The sequence below is a fragment of the Solanum tuberosum genome, unplaced genomic scaffold (assembly GCF_000226075.1).
Source record: "Solanum tuberosum cultivar DM 1-3 516 R44 unplaced genomic scaffold, SolTub_3.0 scf00096, whole genome shotgun sequence".
Classification (NCBI taxonomy): Eukaryota; Viridiplantae; Streptophyta; class Magnoliopsida; order Solanales; family Solanaceae; genus Solanum; species Solanum tuberosum.
This window is the reverse complement of record NW_006239025.1, coordinates 1,472,642-1,489,246: the sequence shown is the minus strand read 5'-3', so window position 1 is coordinate 1,489,246 and position 16,605 is coordinate 1,472,642. Positions and strand designations below refer to the sequence as shown.

At 33.7% G+C, this 16,605-nt stretch overlaps 2 protein-coding genes and 1 long non-coding RNA gene across 5 annotated transcripts; 2 read left to right on the top strand and 1 right to left on the bottom strand.

Moving 5' to 3' along the window:
• Window positions 1–1,651: 1,651 nt before the first annotated feature.
• Window positions 1,652–2,485, bottom strand: LOC107060814 (proline-rich receptor-like protein kinase PERK2). The gene has a single exon (XM_015309127.1). The coding sequence runs from the start codon at window positions 2,483–2,485 to the stop codon at window positions 1,652–1,654; it is 834 nt and encodes a 277-aa protein (XP_015164613.1).
• A 6,657-nt stretch (window positions 2,486–9,142) lies between these two features.
• LOC107060813 (uncharacterized) lies at window positions 9,143–12,630 on the top strand. The gene is made up of 4 exons (XM_015309126.1): window positions 9,143–9,561; window positions 11,625–11,820; window positions 11,906–11,987; window positions 12,524–12,630. Exons 1-4 carry the CDS (start codon window positions 9,174–9,176, stop codon window positions 12,590–12,592), a joined length of 735 nt encoding a protein of 244 aa, XP_015164612.1. The 5' UTR covers window positions 9,143–9,173; the 3' UTR covers window positions 12,593–12,630.
• Window positions 12,631–12,712: 82 nt separating this feature from the next.
• Window positions 12,713–16,581, top strand: LOC102597086 (uncharacterized). 3 transcript variants are annotated; one of them, XR_001473546.1, is made up of 5 exons: window positions 12,713–13,810; window positions 13,896–13,934; window positions 14,076–14,516; window positions 14,736–15,677; window positions 16,342–16,581. It is a non-coding gene; the product is annotated as an uncharacterized lncRNA (long non-coding RNA). The 3 variants fall into 3 exon arrangements; XR_001473547.1 differs by having other exon boundaries at window positions 12,713–13,934; window positions 14,076–14,329; window positions 14,426–14,516; XR_001473545.1 differs by having other exon boundaries at window positions 12,713–13,934.
• The last annotated feature ends 24 nt before the right edge of the window (window positions 16,582–16,605 follow it).

Sequence of the window (16,605 nt, the reverse complement as noted above, 5' to 3'; positions counted from 1 at the left end):
AATTAACTAATATCTCAAATCAAATATCAAATAATATACCCTATACTTTTTCTTTTATACCCTATACTAAATAACCTTTTAAGGTTTTTTTGCTACAAAATATAACAAGGTAAAAAGTTAAAATGCTAGGGTATTTTAAAGAAATTGCTTCCACTGTTGGTAACCAATAAAAATTGCCTTAGAGTATAGAGTGGTAAACACCTTTTTTTCTTAATTAGAGATTCACTAAATATGAAGCCCTCTTTGTTAGGCAATACAAGACTTTTTTGAAAAAATTCATATTTAATCGAGCTCCACGTAGTGAGTGGAAACTAGAAAAACTAGTCGTTGCTTGTTTAGGGGGTCAAATTTGGTCATTTCACTTTAAATAAGTATATAGCAGATGGATTAGGGTTTCAAACTTGATATGGACTCTGGCTGCTGAGGCTGCACTTAAGATTTTGGTATTTTTTCTTTCTTTCTGGTGGATTCTGCTCTGTTTCTTCTGTGTTATGTTCTAATCCTGCAGTTTTTATTTCTGTTTCTGTCTCTGTTCTAATCTTATTTAAGTGAGTGAAGGGATTGTTATGAACTTATTGGTAAAAAGGATCAATCTTTTTCGCTTCTCCAACTAAAAACTGAGTTTAATTTATTTGAACATGGATATAGAAGAGGAAAATGATGAAATATAGCAGGTACTTATGATGGATTTGTGACCAGATTGTACTCCTGGTGCTGCCAATTTCGGCTGTGCTGAGCTTCTAGGACACATATATCTGGTTGATTATCTAATCAAATACTTGCTGATTCCTTTTCTATCCTTTGTTTTAATCATCTTGCTATAAATTTTGTGCCTTTTTTACACTCTTACTAAATGGGCTAAACATGTTATGTGTAAAGTTGAAATTTAAGAGTTGCTAAAAGGTAAAAAGTCATTCTTTTTGGAACGGACTAGAAAACAAAGTAGGCCGAACTATGTGGTTTGCGAGCTACTGCATAGGAGCGGGGTTTTACCTGTGCGCACCCAAAGGGTAGCGGCTGTGGGTTTCCCTTGTCATAAAAATAAAAATAAAATAAAAAGTAGGCCGAACAAATTGGAAGGTAGTGAGTAGAAGCATGTTATTCCAATTGCTAAACTGTCAAAAGATCTTCTTTGTTCTGTTGACTTCTACATCTGTGGGAATGGGAATTATGTGCTTCTTTATATGGTCTTAAGACAATTTTCCTCGTGAGTTAGCTTTTAAGTTGAGTTAGGCCAAAGATCCATTTTTTATCATATTCCCACCATTTCTATGTGTCTATATATGTTTTCTAATTTGAATTGCTGAGTGACTTTAGGTTCATAGTGAAGTAGCTGTCTGAGCTGAGTTGGTGAATAGAATGGAGGAATCAGATTATAGTTATTTAAAGCAGTTCATAACAAGGAACGAAGGTTGCATTGCATTACATACATGAAGGTTAGAAATACATCAACATTCACTAGAGTTAGAAAAACATATGAAGAAATCATGTTTTGGTTCTTTAACAAACATCAAGTTGATTTAGTTTTTCTGCTTACTCTTTTTTGTAATGTCCCTGTTACATTTTTCTCTCATCTTTATTATGTGATGATTATTATTGTGTCATTGATACAAAGAACGATATGAATGGAGATTGTCTGTTTCAAATTTTATCAGCCTTTATGGTCATGATTGTGATTGTTGGAACTAGATGATGATGCCGTAGTGTTTGTAGCATCAAGATGTTCGCCTCCCAATTGTTCTAGTGCACCCTTCTCGATTTTCTCCCTTTTCACGATTTCTTCATCTATATGTATATCTTCATCAATTGTCAGAATGACAGCTTTTGTTCCATCTGGACGGGTTACGATATCTTCATGGACTTTCCTATGTTCATCCACTTTCACGATATCAATTTCCTGAGAGGCTTTCTTCTTTTTCTTCTTAAGGAAGCAGCACAGAGCAACTGAGAGAAATGCTAGAAAGAACAGACCACCAAGCGAGACGAATATAATGATGATGGTATGTGAATGATGTCCTGGTGGAGATGGGGGTGGAGTTGGAACAACGTGTGGTGGTGGTGGAGGATAAAAAGGACGGGGTGGTGGCTTAATTGGTGATGGAGGTGGTGGACTAGGATAATGATGTGGTGGTGATGGTGTAACCGGTGGACTTGGACGTGGACGTGGAGGTGCAGGTGGTCTAACCGGTGGACGTGGTGGTGATGGTGTAATTGGTGGACGTGGTGGTGTCACTTTTGGTGGCGATGGTGTAACAGGTGGACGTGGTGGGGCCACTTTTGGTGGTGATGATGGTGTGACTGGTGGACGTGGTGGCACCACTTTTGGAGGTGATGGTGCAACCGGTGGGCGTGGTGGGGCCACTTTCGGAGGGAAAGGAGGTGTATTAGGTTGGTGGGGTGGTGACACACTTGGTGGAGGAAATGGATAGTTATGAGGTGGGAATGGAGGGAAGTAAGGGAAGTTGAAATTTTGAACATTTGCCATTGCGATGGAAGTTTTTGTCACTTTGCTAAAAGCTTATACTGAGTAAGATGTTTGATTGATGATGCTTATTGTTAGTGTTGAGTTTGAGTATATATATGACTTAGGTGTTAGTATGATAATACTTGTAAGGTTGTTATAACTTGACTCTTAGGCTAAGTTTTGCCAAGTTGTCATTGATTGCATTCCAAAACACTCATTTTTATTCATGTTTCTTAGGCATGTCATGCTGATCAAATGTTCATACCATGAATTTTTGGTCTCACTTAACCATGAATTGTTTCAAGCAACTAGGTTCACTTCAACATTTGCATGTGAGACAAAACTTGTTGTCAATTGAATAGGTTCACTGTCTCCGACTTGCTGAGATGTTCTGAACTCCTACGTCGTAGGTAAGACTAATTTAGGCCCATTACTAAAACTCAATGGACAACTTTTTAAGTGAGGCCAAAAGTTCGAGACCAATCCTTTTCGGGGCTTTCTTGCAGAACATCTTTTGAAAGTTGTAGCAAGGCTGGTTCTTCTAAAATGGGCTGGTTTGTTGGCCCAAGTCCCAAGGTGTAACAAAGGCCCAACCCACCAAAAATATGAATTTGTGGTAAAATTAGTCTTAAAGTTGTGGCTTTTACACTTTGCAAATAGTGTTATTAACATCTGCAAGATTTTAATTTACTTAATTGATATTCATGTGATGCTTTTTTAGTTTATTTACATGTAATCCTTTTGATTATGTCAATTTTGATCTTCATTTATATCTAAGTAGGTCAACTAATACCATTATTATTTCCCAAGTCAAATATGAGCTAGGATTAAGGAACTAAAACAATGAAAAGAAAAGTTTAGAGAAAGTGCTGGTGATTTAATTTTTTAGACAAAACACACAAAAAAAAAAAACTAATCAAGCATATACTTTGTATATATTCAATGAATTATTTTTAATTCAAATATAAAATTCTTCAAAGCTCAAGCCTATACAAGAGCGACACCTATCATCTTTGAAGAGACATTTCAAATATTCTACAAAATTATGATTATTCACAAAGAGATCAAAACATCAAATATTATCTTTTTTAAAGAATTGTATCAGATGCATATCAACAAACGAGTTATGTATTGCTAGGAGGATTCGAGAGTGAACCCTTCACTAGATCCGCTCTGGATTGTATATATGACTCAAAGATTATATATTCTACTTTTAGTCTTCCATCATTAACTAGCTTAATTGATTAATAAACTAATCTTTAATCAAGTACTATATGGATTAATAAACTAATCTCATGATTAGCATTTCCCAGGTCAAATATGAGCTCGATTTAGGAACTGAAAAGAAAAGTTCCGAGAAAGATTTCTAATTTGGGAAAATTGGGTTTTGGGCCACATTTGAATATGGGTTATGGGCTTACTATGAGGCATTGCCGTATGGGCTGAAGTAATTTAATATTATAATTTACAGGGGTAAAAAACTTAAGTATACTACTATAGAGGAAAGGCTCAAAATAGTCTCTCATCTTTGGGTTAAGGCTCAAAGTCATCCTTGAATTTTCACATGAAGCATTAATAGTCCCTTATGTTTGTAATATTGGTGCACTTTTGGTCCCCCTCCAAAATTTTGCCTATTTTTTAACATTTATTTTATCCATAACTTATGTATGATATGTTCAATCGTCATTTTATATATTTAGTAGAAATAATAACTCCATATGAGAGAATGTGAGAAGAAAAACATCTTGTTTTGTTAAGTAGAAATTGTATTGTAGGTAAAGTCGAGAAGTTCATCACGATAATTTCACGTGCAATAGTATAACTTTTTTTCTTTTCTTCCAACGTCATATGTTAAGATGTTCTTAGTTTAGCTGCAGTAATATTTCTACTGAACAGAACAATGTGTTCTTCTTATCACCTTCTTTCACATAGAGTTATTATTTCTACTAAATATATAAAAAGACGATTGAACATTCCTTACATAAAATTGTGGACAAAATTAATGTTAAAAATAGGCAAATTTTTTTAGGAGGACCAAAAGTGCACCAATATTGCAAACATGAGAGACTATTAGTGCTCCATGTGAAAACTCAAGGAAGACTTTAAGTCTTAACCCAAAGATGTGGGACTATTTTGAGCCTTTCCTCCCGAGAAAGTGTTGGTGATTTGATTATTACAACTTTGAGTACATAAAAATGTCAAACTAATATACCTTCTACATATTCAATAATTTTCTTTAGTACAAATACAAAGATATTCAAATTCTAAGGTCCGACAGAATTTCTCAAAGGCTACTCTAGCCTAAAAATAACTTAAGCCTATAAAAAGGAACACATTTCTTTATGTCGAATACCCCATAACATCAAATATTGTTGCTCGACGTTTTTAGCGATAAAATGAAGTTTATATTGTACAAAATTAAAACACAAGAATCAAGAGATAAATAGAATTGTACTCAGATACTTATTAGGAATTATTATTTTTTACTGGTGATTGTATTTTAAAATTTGTTGGGAACAGCTGACTTGCTATAAATAGTCTCTAATTAAAGTAGTTGTCAAGCATATTTATTATGGACTTAATAATTATTGTGCCTATACTTAGCTTTTTTGTGATACCGATTTCGTTCCTTTTGTGTGCCATATGCCTCGGCAAACGCCAGCATGATAAAGATAAAGCTCAAGCAAGCGATGTGGAAATAGGCGGTGGAGGGTTCGGATTACAAGATGGGAATTTGGTTGTTTTGGCTGGCGCTACGTCTCAGGGTTGTTGTTGTGGTGGTGGTGGTTGCGGGGGTTGTGGTGGATGTGGTGGTTAATTGAGTGAGGACAAAAGTTCGAGATCAATCCTTTTCGGGGCCATTCTTGCGTATCACCCTTTGAAAGTTGTAGTAAGTCTAGTTCTTTAATGAGTAAATTTTAGGTTTAGCAAACATAAAAATCATATTTGTATGCTATAACTATAGTTTGCATAATTGCGCTCCATAGCAAACTTTAGTGTATAGGACGAAAATATATGTATTTGTATTTGTATATACAGTTTTCTCTCGTTTTATACAAACACAAACACAATTTATACATTTGTGTTTGTATAAAGTGAGAGAGGCGAGGGAGAGTGGCGAGCGAGATCTGGGAGAGTGACGAGCGAGATTCTCTAGGGAGAGAGGCGAACGAAAAGATATGTATATATACAGTTTTCTCTCGCTTTATACAAACACAAACATAATTTATACATGTGTGTTTGTATAAAGTGAGAGAGGCGAACGAAAAGATATGTATATATACAGTTTTCTCTCGCTTTATACAAACACAAACATAATTTATACATGTGTGTTTGTATAAAGTGAGAGAGGCGAACGAAAAGATATGTATATATACAGTTTTCTCTCGCTTTATACAAACACAAACATAATTTATACATGTGTGTTTGTATAAAGTGAGAGAGGCGAACGAAAAGATATGTATATATACAGTTTTCTCTCGCTTTATACAAACACAAACATAATTTATACATGTGTGTTTGTATAAAGTGAGAGGGGCAAGAAAGAGACTGCCGAGCAAGATCAGGAGAGAGGCAAGCGAGAAATCTGGAGAGAGAGGCGAATGGCGGCAAAGTGTTTACTACGGATTATAATTAAATGAAACTGTAGTTATAGTATTTAATATTAGTTAACAAATTGCTATTTTATACAATTTTTCCTTCTTTAAAAGAGCTAGTTTCAAATATATATATAATAAAATATTTATTTTATAATAAATATAGTCATGTTTCTTTTATATAAAAAATACTTATTTAAAAGTAAGTATACACTAACGGTAAGATATATATTGCTAAAAACCATATAAAATATGCACAGACTATACAATTGTTTATCTACACATGAGCTATACATTATGATACAATCAAAAAATTGAATATAACTTAACTATACATGAAGTATACACTGATTATTCAATCTCGATCAACTCAAAATCACCTCTAAACAACCTCACATTTTAGATATGAAATCCTCTCGATGTTTTGAGTCTTTTAGTATATAATTCGCTTGAAACAATTCACGTTTATGCTACCTCAAATAAATAAAAAATAGGAGATAAGAATAAGAAAACGAAGAAGACTGAGAAGGAGGCAGTAGAATAAGAAGACGAAGAATAAGGATGAAGAAGAAGACTGGCCAAATTTTGAAAGATAAAAATGTCAAATGACCACTTATATCGTGATAAGTGGCTTATTTTTTTAAGTGAGCTATTTTTTGTATAAAAATTGGGGAACTTACATAAATCTCACTAGTTTGAAAGTTTATTACTTAATTAGATACACTCTAGTTTGCAATATTACGTATTTTACGAGATTTTGGGTTGTCTATATACATTAAAATACGTTTAGATACATGTAACTGTGGATACAATGGGGTCAAAATTATGTGTAATTTGTTCTAGATATATATTGTATTCAAATGGATTTACATGTATCTGCTAGGATACATAACAAATCTCGCTCGCCTCTCTCCATTTCGCTCGCCACTCTCCCATTTATATGGTATCCCAAATGCATGTGAATCACATCAAATACATACATATACATGTATCTAGTGTGTAACTAATGTGATTCACATGTATCTGGGATACATACGAATTTCGCTTGGCTCTCTCCTTATTTTTGTGAATCTAATAGCAAATATACATGTATCTAAGTGTATTTTCCTTAATATATAGTAGGATATTCTTAGTTAGTGGTAATATACGTAATATTTTGAAAGTATAGGTAATAATAGCGTAAATGGTGGTGAAGTATGTTTGGAGTTTTTCCTAAAAACTTTTGACATTTTGTCTAATTTGCGCCTTTTAAAATGGACTGGTTTGTTGGCCCAGGGTGTAACAAAGGCCCAACCCACCAAGAAATATTGCACTAACAAGGTTTAAGCTATTACACTAACAAATTTTCAAATAGATTAAACATGTCATTAACATCTGCAAGATTTTAATTTAGGGTACTTTCGCAAATAACCACTATAATAAAATTAATTATGTTTCATAGCTATAGTTTGCATATTTACGGGTTGTAGCTACAGTTTAAGCTGTCTCGTTTGTATAATTCGCAGGTTTGTATAAATCGTGGGTACATTAGTATAATTAAGTTATTTTTGTATAAATTCGAAATAACGAAGTTATACAATTACAAAATGTAAACAGCTATAAAAATTATATTATACAAAATTCGAATTATACAAAACTAAAAAGTTGAGTCGCGTAATTATAGCTAAAAGTAGGTCGTGAATTGTAATTAAGGCAAACTATAGCTATGTTACTAATTATCTAGTATATGTCTGCTTATATGCGCATAATTTTCCCTTTAATTTATTTAGTTGGTATTCATGCGATGTTATTTAATTAGTTTATCTACAACGTAATCCTTTTGATTATGTCAATTTTGTTCTTCATTTATATGTCCAAGATGTTGGGCAACCATAATATTGACTTAAAAATTCAAACAATAGCATTAAATCAAGATTACATTGACTTTATTAAGATGATTGTTAATTAGGTCTTCCTCTTTTCTGGATATTGTGTGACTCAGACAAAGAATATTCAGGTATTAATCACCAATTATATTATTTGTTTGGCTGACAAGCAAATCTACTTGCAAAGAAAGGTACTATAAAGTTGTTAGATTAATAAACTAATCCTTGATCAGGTATATTTATTAATAATCTAATCTCATTAGCATTTACCAGGTCAAATATGAGTTAGGATTTAGGAACTAAAAAAATGAAAAGTAAAGTTCCTAGAAAGTGCTGGTGATTTGATTGATTGCGACTTTGAGTACACAAAAAACTAATCAAGTGATATACTTTGTAAATATTCAATAATTTTTAATAAATACTTTATGCATAGAAATTCTTCGAGTCAGGCTATTCTATCCTACACCTAGTTCAAGCTTAAGAAAAAAGGACACTTATCCATTGAAAGGCATATGTAATATCTCACCAAGTGTTAGGTATTCACAAAGAGATCAAACATTAAATATTATCTTTCTCAAAGCCTTGTTGCTCGATGTTCTAGGCAGTTACAAATATATCATACGAAAGTTCATATCATCCTAAGTTCAAGAAATATACCATTAACACTGTAGAGAAAAATAACCAAGAGATGAACACATGGGCGTATTTAAAATTTTGAGAGGAGAGGTGCACTACTATAAAAAGGTGGGACTAATATATAAATTTTATCGGTATGACCTTTAGGTTTTATCACTTGAACTCGTTAAACATTAAAAATTATAGGTCCAAAATTACTTTTTATATACGTGAGAGGTGTTACCCAATTCAAGACGAAAAAGACAAGATAGATATATAAGATTTAAATTTCTATCGTTACTTAGAAAGGTGCATCCAATAATCATTGCATTATATAATATTTTGAGTGTGGATTAACACATCTATATTTAAGTATTTAAAAAATAATTATAACACTACTCTACATAATCTCAAAAGGAGATCATGGGTTCACATGAACCCGATGAGCCCCTCCTAGATACGCCCCTTGGATGAACATGAACAAAATTGTACTTATATATTTATCAATAAAATCACTATATCATCATATTTTATTTGTGATTACAGTTATTTTTCATCACTTTAAAATTCACTCATATTGACTTGCTATAAATAGGGTCTAATTAAAATAGTTTACAACTATATTTATTTACTATGGAGTTACTCCTTCTTGTGCCCATACTCTGCGTTATTCTGATACCCGGTTCCTTCATTTGGTGCGCCATATGCCAGATGTATAAGAAAAAACCTCAAGCAAGCGATGTGGAAATAGGCGGTGGGGCCAGCGGATTACGACACGGGAATTTGGTTCTGTTGGCCGGCGCTGGAGCAGCTGCCGTCGCCGGTGGTGCAGCGGCAGTGGTTGGTAGTAGTGATAGGGACAAAGGTTATAATAATAACACTAGTGGTGGTGCTGCTGCTGCAGCAACTGGAACCAGCACTACTGCAGATGCTGGTACATCGTCGTCCCAGGGTTGTTGTTGCGGTGGTGGTGGTGGTGGTGGTGGTGGTTGCGGTGGTTGTGGTGGTGGTGGTGGTTGCGGTGGTGGTGGTGGCGGTTAATTTGAATTAATTTATAGTTTTGACACCATTAATTTCGATTTGTTTTTTTACTTGATGTTTTGTATTTGTATATGGAGTATAAATTAATGTGGATAGGGTTTTTCCTTTTCTTTTTTTTTTATGCTATTTATCATGAAATTTTATTTATGGAATTATATAATATGTGTGGCTGAAAAATAGTATCATGTGGAAAAGGTGTTAGGACGATGTAAAATTTCTAGTTTATCTGGTTGAACTAGGAAATAATTCTCACACCGCTAAAGCTTTATTTTTAAGTAGAGAAATAAAATTTAACCGGAAAAAGAAAATTAGCCGTTTAAATAAAGTTGAAATTTTGTGGATGACATTTGAACTTCAGTAATAAATACATGAACTTCTGATAAAAATAATAAAATTTCGATAAAAATATTGAAGTTCTATTAATTTTATATTTAAACTTCACCTATATAAAACTTTAAATTTGGGTATTTTAAACTTCAAACACAAGTCAAACTTCCTGATCGAGTGAGTATACGCGCAGAAAAGTTTATAAAATGGGACAAGTTAATCATGTCAATAGACTATAAAAAATCCACAATATATATGCATTGAATAACAAGCTAGTAGTGACACTATAACCCAAAAAAAATCTTTAGCGGTAATATATATGTATATTAATAAAGACAGTTAAAATTTTTATTGACATTAGTTAATTGTCATTTGATTCAATATTGTTATAGGCTTAAGGGACATTTACCATCCGTGGCGGTCCTACCTTGTGCATATGGGTGCTTAAGCATCCACTGCCTTTTGTGACAAACATTAGTGCTATTTATGTATAAAATTTAGTATTCCATTGAAATGTATTAATTGAGCACCCATTTAATGTAGCAATTTATGAGCTAAAAAAATTTGAGCACCCATGATATAAAATTTCTGGATCCACCACTGTTTACAAAGAGTGTTAATTGCCTTTAAAAATATATATTTAGCAATAATTTATCTATTATCATCAATTAATTGTCGTTAAAGATCATTTTTGGTATAGTCTGATATTAATTGATTTACACTTCTTTTGTGGTAATATTGAATCTAATTGTGGCTATTACACATGTTATTCATATCCGCAAGATTTTAATTTATATAAGTACATGCTATACTCAGGGTGATGTTTTTTAAATTAGTTTGTCAGCACGTAATCCTTTTTTATTATGTTAATTTTGTTCTTCGATCATTTAAACCCTAAAAGAAGGTCAACCATAATATTGACTTAAAAATTCAAGCTGTAGCATTAAATCAAGATTACATTTTCTATTTTTAGGTTTGTTTGGCTGAAATGCGAATCGAATTGGAAAGAATGGTACTAAAATTGTAGATTAATAAACTAAATTTTGATTAAGTAGATTGATTAATAAACTAATAATCTCATGTCAAACATTTGCCATGCAAATATGAGCTTGGATTAAGGAATTAAAAAAAAATGAATTAGAAAAGTTCCGAGAAAGCGCTGGTGATTTGATTAATTACAACTTTGAGTATATATAAAAATTATTCAAGTAATATACTTTGTTTATATTTAATAATATTTTAATACAAATTAAATACAAAGTTTTTCAAACCCTAAGACCCCGTTGAGATTTTCCGGAGGCTACTTTATCCTGAACTGTAGATCACGTCTATAAAAAAAGACACATTTTTCTAGACATGTCGAATATCCCATAAAGTTTCGGGTTTTCACAAAGCCTCAAGGCTTAAGCTATATTACCAAATAGAAGTAGAACTTAAATGAAAAAGGGAAAAAGATTAGGAATTTTTGACCAAAATAAGCTATTTTAAAAACCAATTCACCAAACTAATACGCTTTTTAATTTTTTTACAAAAGTAGTATAAACATACTTCATGGTAACGTTTTAGGTTATTTTTATTTTAAAAATTCAACGGACAAAAACTGATGGGGTTGACGATGTTAAATAAATAAACGTTACTATGAGTAACGTTTTAGGTGTAAAACGTTACTATGAGTAACGTTTTGAGTGTAAAACGTTACCCACATATTTTAAACAGAAAAAGTGAATTGTGGTCACGTGGACCTTTTATTCATTCATATCCACAAATGTCACCATCCAAACAAAACAAAATACCAAAAGAAAATACAGAAGGAACTTTGCAAAATACATTGGTTAGTCCAGATCTACAACTATGGTGGTTTTGAGAAACCTTCTTCTTTCACTTCATCTCAGCCCCTTCAGCTTCTTTCCAGGTATGTGTCCAAGTCCATTTCCAAGATTTTGCAGCTACGAATCGATTTCCCTGACGTTCTTGTTCCTCTCTTTGCAACGAGGTAGTCACCCTTGGCGGCGATTGACCAGAATACCAACGACCCCAGCATCACTCAGATCCAGCTCACTGGTGACGCGGGAGTTCTCAGTAAGCAATTTAATCTTTGTTGTGTTGTACTCCACCATGTCTTGTACTATCATGCCTTCTTTTCCTTAACTGTTATTGTTGCAACTAGACGAAGAGATCATCAATTTTATCTTTGAATCCCTGTATGAATGTTATATTTTATTCCTGTGTATGCTCTGTTCACTGATTCTTGATTGGCCTAGTTCAGGTCAAACCTAATTCGTGGATAAACGGTAGCTCTTCTATTTCAAAATCAATTTTGGGGATTTCTTGTTATATCGAGTTTCACGATAAATTATGGCTATAAATCTTTCGAAAAGCTTGGAATCAAGTTAGTTTTTCTGTGTTAGAGCCTTGAGGTACCCTAGTAACGTACTAAAATAGGGACCCACAGCAGATTAAAAATAATTGAACATTTCGTTAGCAAACCGGGTATTATTACGGTCAAAAGGGTAATATACCATTTTAGACCATAAAATACTAGGTGAAAAGAACCCATCTGGAATTGAATGAATTTTTTGAATATTCCAGATAAAAGCTGCAATTTCATGTTTCAGGTTCACAAAGATATTATGATCCTTAGCATACTTTGCAGCCTCCTTATCGACTGTATCGTCCACTTTTAAGTCAAAACTACGGACGGAATTGTCTAATAAGTATGTTTTTTGTTGTCTAATAAGGGGGTACTTTTCCAAGTTGGTTCCCAAGACATCCCTAATTCCAAGGGAATGTTTTGGAGCTCTATCTTCTCGAATTTATATCGTTTTGGTTATATAGAATAATCACTCAAGAAATTCTGATTTGTAAATTGTGTTTTCATTTTGAATTGATGCATCTTGTTGATGCAAAGAGAAACAATGAAAAAAATGTTCACATGAAAATGGAATGGAAGACTATAACATGTTGACCTGCAATCGGCCTCTACTAAAATTGAGTTCATTTTCCAAATTTTTAATGAAACATTAGGTGATAATACATTTATTTTGATTTGCTTGTTATATTTTGAACTAACATTAATATTTAATTTACTTTCATACGTGTTTTTCATTTTAATAGATACGTATATGGCTGGTTATAGTGCATACCAATTGGATCCCGGTCCACTTGAACCATCAGTATTAACTCAACAACTTACCCATAGGTCACGGGATATATGGGATGGAAATGTTAATATGATTTTAAATACGAGGAGGTGTGATGGAAAATTTTGGGACCTCGTAAAGAAATATCCCATTCATCCACGAGTCTTAGAAGTGATTGAATTATTAGAATTATATGTTGTTTATATATCAAATCGACCTAGTATTGATCGTAGCTTGATCACTTCACTAGTAGAGATATGGCGTCCTGAGACTCATATGTTTCACTTTAGGACGGGTGAGGCGACAATCACCTTGCAAGATGTAGAAGTGTTGTATAGCTTACCTGTGAATGGTGATCCAGTACTTGGTGATGAGTCGATAAGGACCATATGGGATTGGCAAAATATTTGTCAAAGATTGTTAGGTTTTATTCCACGTCCTCAAGACTTCAACCGTAGTAGCCTCAAGGTAACTACACTTAATGCACATATGCTCGAGCAACTACAGTTACCTGACTTGGCAACACAAGATATGATCAATCAAATGGCTAGATGTTACATGTTTTGGATAATTGTTGGTATGATGATGGCAGATACATCTGGCAACTATTTAAAGCTTATGTTCCTTCCTATGCTTGAGGATCACAATGTAGTTAGCTCTTATAGTTAGGGTAGTGCAACTTTAGCGTGCTTGTATCTCTTTCTTTGTAAGGCCTCAAAGAGTAACCAAAACGAGATAGCTGGATTTCTATCACTACTCCAGGTATACTTAATAACTACATCAATTATTTAAAAATATTTCTTCTAGTTCATAATCTCATAATTATATATTTATATATTATGTTTAGATTTGGGCATGGGAAAGAGTTACTCTCCTCAAACCTCAGGTAATAGCACAAAGGGACACCGGAAATAATTTTCTTGTTGGTTTACCTAGGGGTCCACGTGCTACTAGATGGTTTGCACATTTTAGTTGGACTGATACCACTAAGCATGTGTTGAAACTCATTTCTTTTCTCTTTTTGTAGTTTATTTGGGAACCATATTCGGATGACTTAATTGAGAATCTTCTTGACTATTGTCGAATTGGACGAGACATATGGCGTGTTAGAGCTCCAATTTTTTGTTGGGATGTCGTCGAGGTTCACTTGCCTGATCGAGTTATGAGACAATTTGGATTGAAACAAACGATACCAACTCCATTTCTATTTGACGCCACACATTTTCACCATGATCGTAGGGGCAGACCAAATACAAATTGGAAGTTGGAGCATGCACAATGGTTACCTTTTTGAAACCAACGACTTCAATATATTTGTGATGCACCATTCAATCATGAACCACTTCGATATGATGACCCTTACCTTACTTGGTTCAGATGCATTACTCGTTTTGTTATCGGTAATCCTACTCAGCGTCCTCAACAACAAGAAGGTTATGTACCAAATTCAACGGCATATGAAACAATGGTATGTATTAGATTCCGTGTGTTCTTGATTTATCTTTTGAGGATATATCAATGGCAGGGTAAATATTACTTCTTCTCAAAAAATTTGACTTGGAAAATTGTTACTTATGTTTTTTCTTAGAAAATATTATATAAGTGCTTCAGATTGATCTTTGTTTGAGCATCTGTTAGAAAAAAGAATCGAAAATACTTGTTAGAAAAAGAATTGATCTTTGTGTAGGTGCGTCATATTCATTCCATGGTTGATAGAACGAGAGCACTTGGTGATCAGCCATTAATGGAGGATTTATACATATTTCGTGCAATGGTCCGGAATGAAGGAGAAAAATGCTTGACATATGTGCACGAGGCTGATAGGATTAATATACAAGCCGATTATAGAAGAGATGAGGTACATGATGATCATTTACATCCCCCTGTTCGTAGGCGAGGAAAATGTGGTGTTGCTGGTAGGATGGCTCGTGCTGTTGAGAAAGGACGAGCGCCTATTGAAATGGACGAATCAGTCTCCGAAGATGATCACACAACTTCTGATATTGGTTCCATTTCAAGGGGCTAAACTCAGGAGTTCACTCCTGGGGCATCAGGTATGACATATCAACCAACAAATACTGATATTGTCCCATACACAACATCACAAATATTAAGGAATCCAAGTCTTTCGTCACTTGAGAATGTATTTGGTAGTTCTCGGCCTCAACATTTTGAGAATGCCCCCAACTTTAATTCATCACCTGGGCTGCCAATGTCCATTGAGACCCATGATGCTGTTAATTATTTAGAGGACTCCAACAATAATATAGAAAGTAATGAGTTGGATGACTCCAACGATGAAGTGGAGAAAACAAACTAATGTGGTGAACCATCAGTGAATGAGAATCATACGAATTTTCCTAAGCGTTGTGAGACTGGTACTATTAACATCTTTATATTATTTTTTGACATAAATGCTCCTCTTTTTAGTTGAATAATTGAAAATTACCATTGCTTGTCAAGGAGTCACTATCTTTGCCAGCATGGCAAAAGAAACAAGCAAAGAGAAACAAATAACTATAATTGAGAGGTTTCATTGTACTCGTCCTCCCCCTCCTCTCTCTTCTCCCTTTGGTTTGCAGATCCATCTCTCTCCTCTTTTCCTTTGCTCTTTCTCGAAACACCACAGGTACTATGCATTCTCTGTTTCTTATCTTTCCTTTGAATTATTTGGTTAGCCATTACTTGCAGAGTTTATATCTTATGTAGATATCATGGAACTTTTGTTCAAGGGTTTGGAGAATGATTAGGCCTTGTAGGAAACAAGGCTGTGAAAGTTCTTTAGTCAAAGAGGAATTTTATAATAAAATTTCGTGCAAGGCTGTGCATTCTTAGGGATCGTTTGGTAGCTGACAAGAGAGAAATCTAGACCATGTTTTGTGTTAGCTTTGAATCTTTACTTTTTGCCTACTCAGAATATTCACTGTAACTAAGACTGCTAATATCAAGAATGAATGCTACTTAGATCTTCATTAAACTTTTATAAAGGTTGTCTTAATTTCTTTACTGTGTGATTTTTTTTTTCCTTGTAGCTGTTAGATACAGTTGAAGAATAATATATTTCATTTTATTTATGCTTTAACTAGTGATATATTCTCTTAAGTCAATCATTGTAAATATCAATCATTGTGCTGCTCCAAGCAATGTGAGTATTAACGCTTTCATTTGCTGAGAACTGTTCAAGATTTATGGGTTTTGGGACATGTTCTACAGTGAGATATTTAGTTTGTCTCTTGAGTATTTCCATTATGCTGTAGACCTACTTTGGGTCCTGATTATATTCTTTGTTCCAGTATAATGATCTCCCCTGCGAGCTTGTGCAAAGCTATTTGGACGAAGTAAATGACATCAATTTCTGGCGTTGAATTTCAATTTTGGAGTTTCTACTCGAGAGTTGTGTGTCCCGGCATTTATTGGACCATGAAGTATTGAAAGAGAAAGAAGTGTGTCCAATTATATAATATCAAACATTTCGAGTTGTTTGAAATATTAGCAATTTGAGCATTTCTAAGTTAAGTTTGTTTTTTCCTCTACATTTATAAGTTTATGCAGTAGAT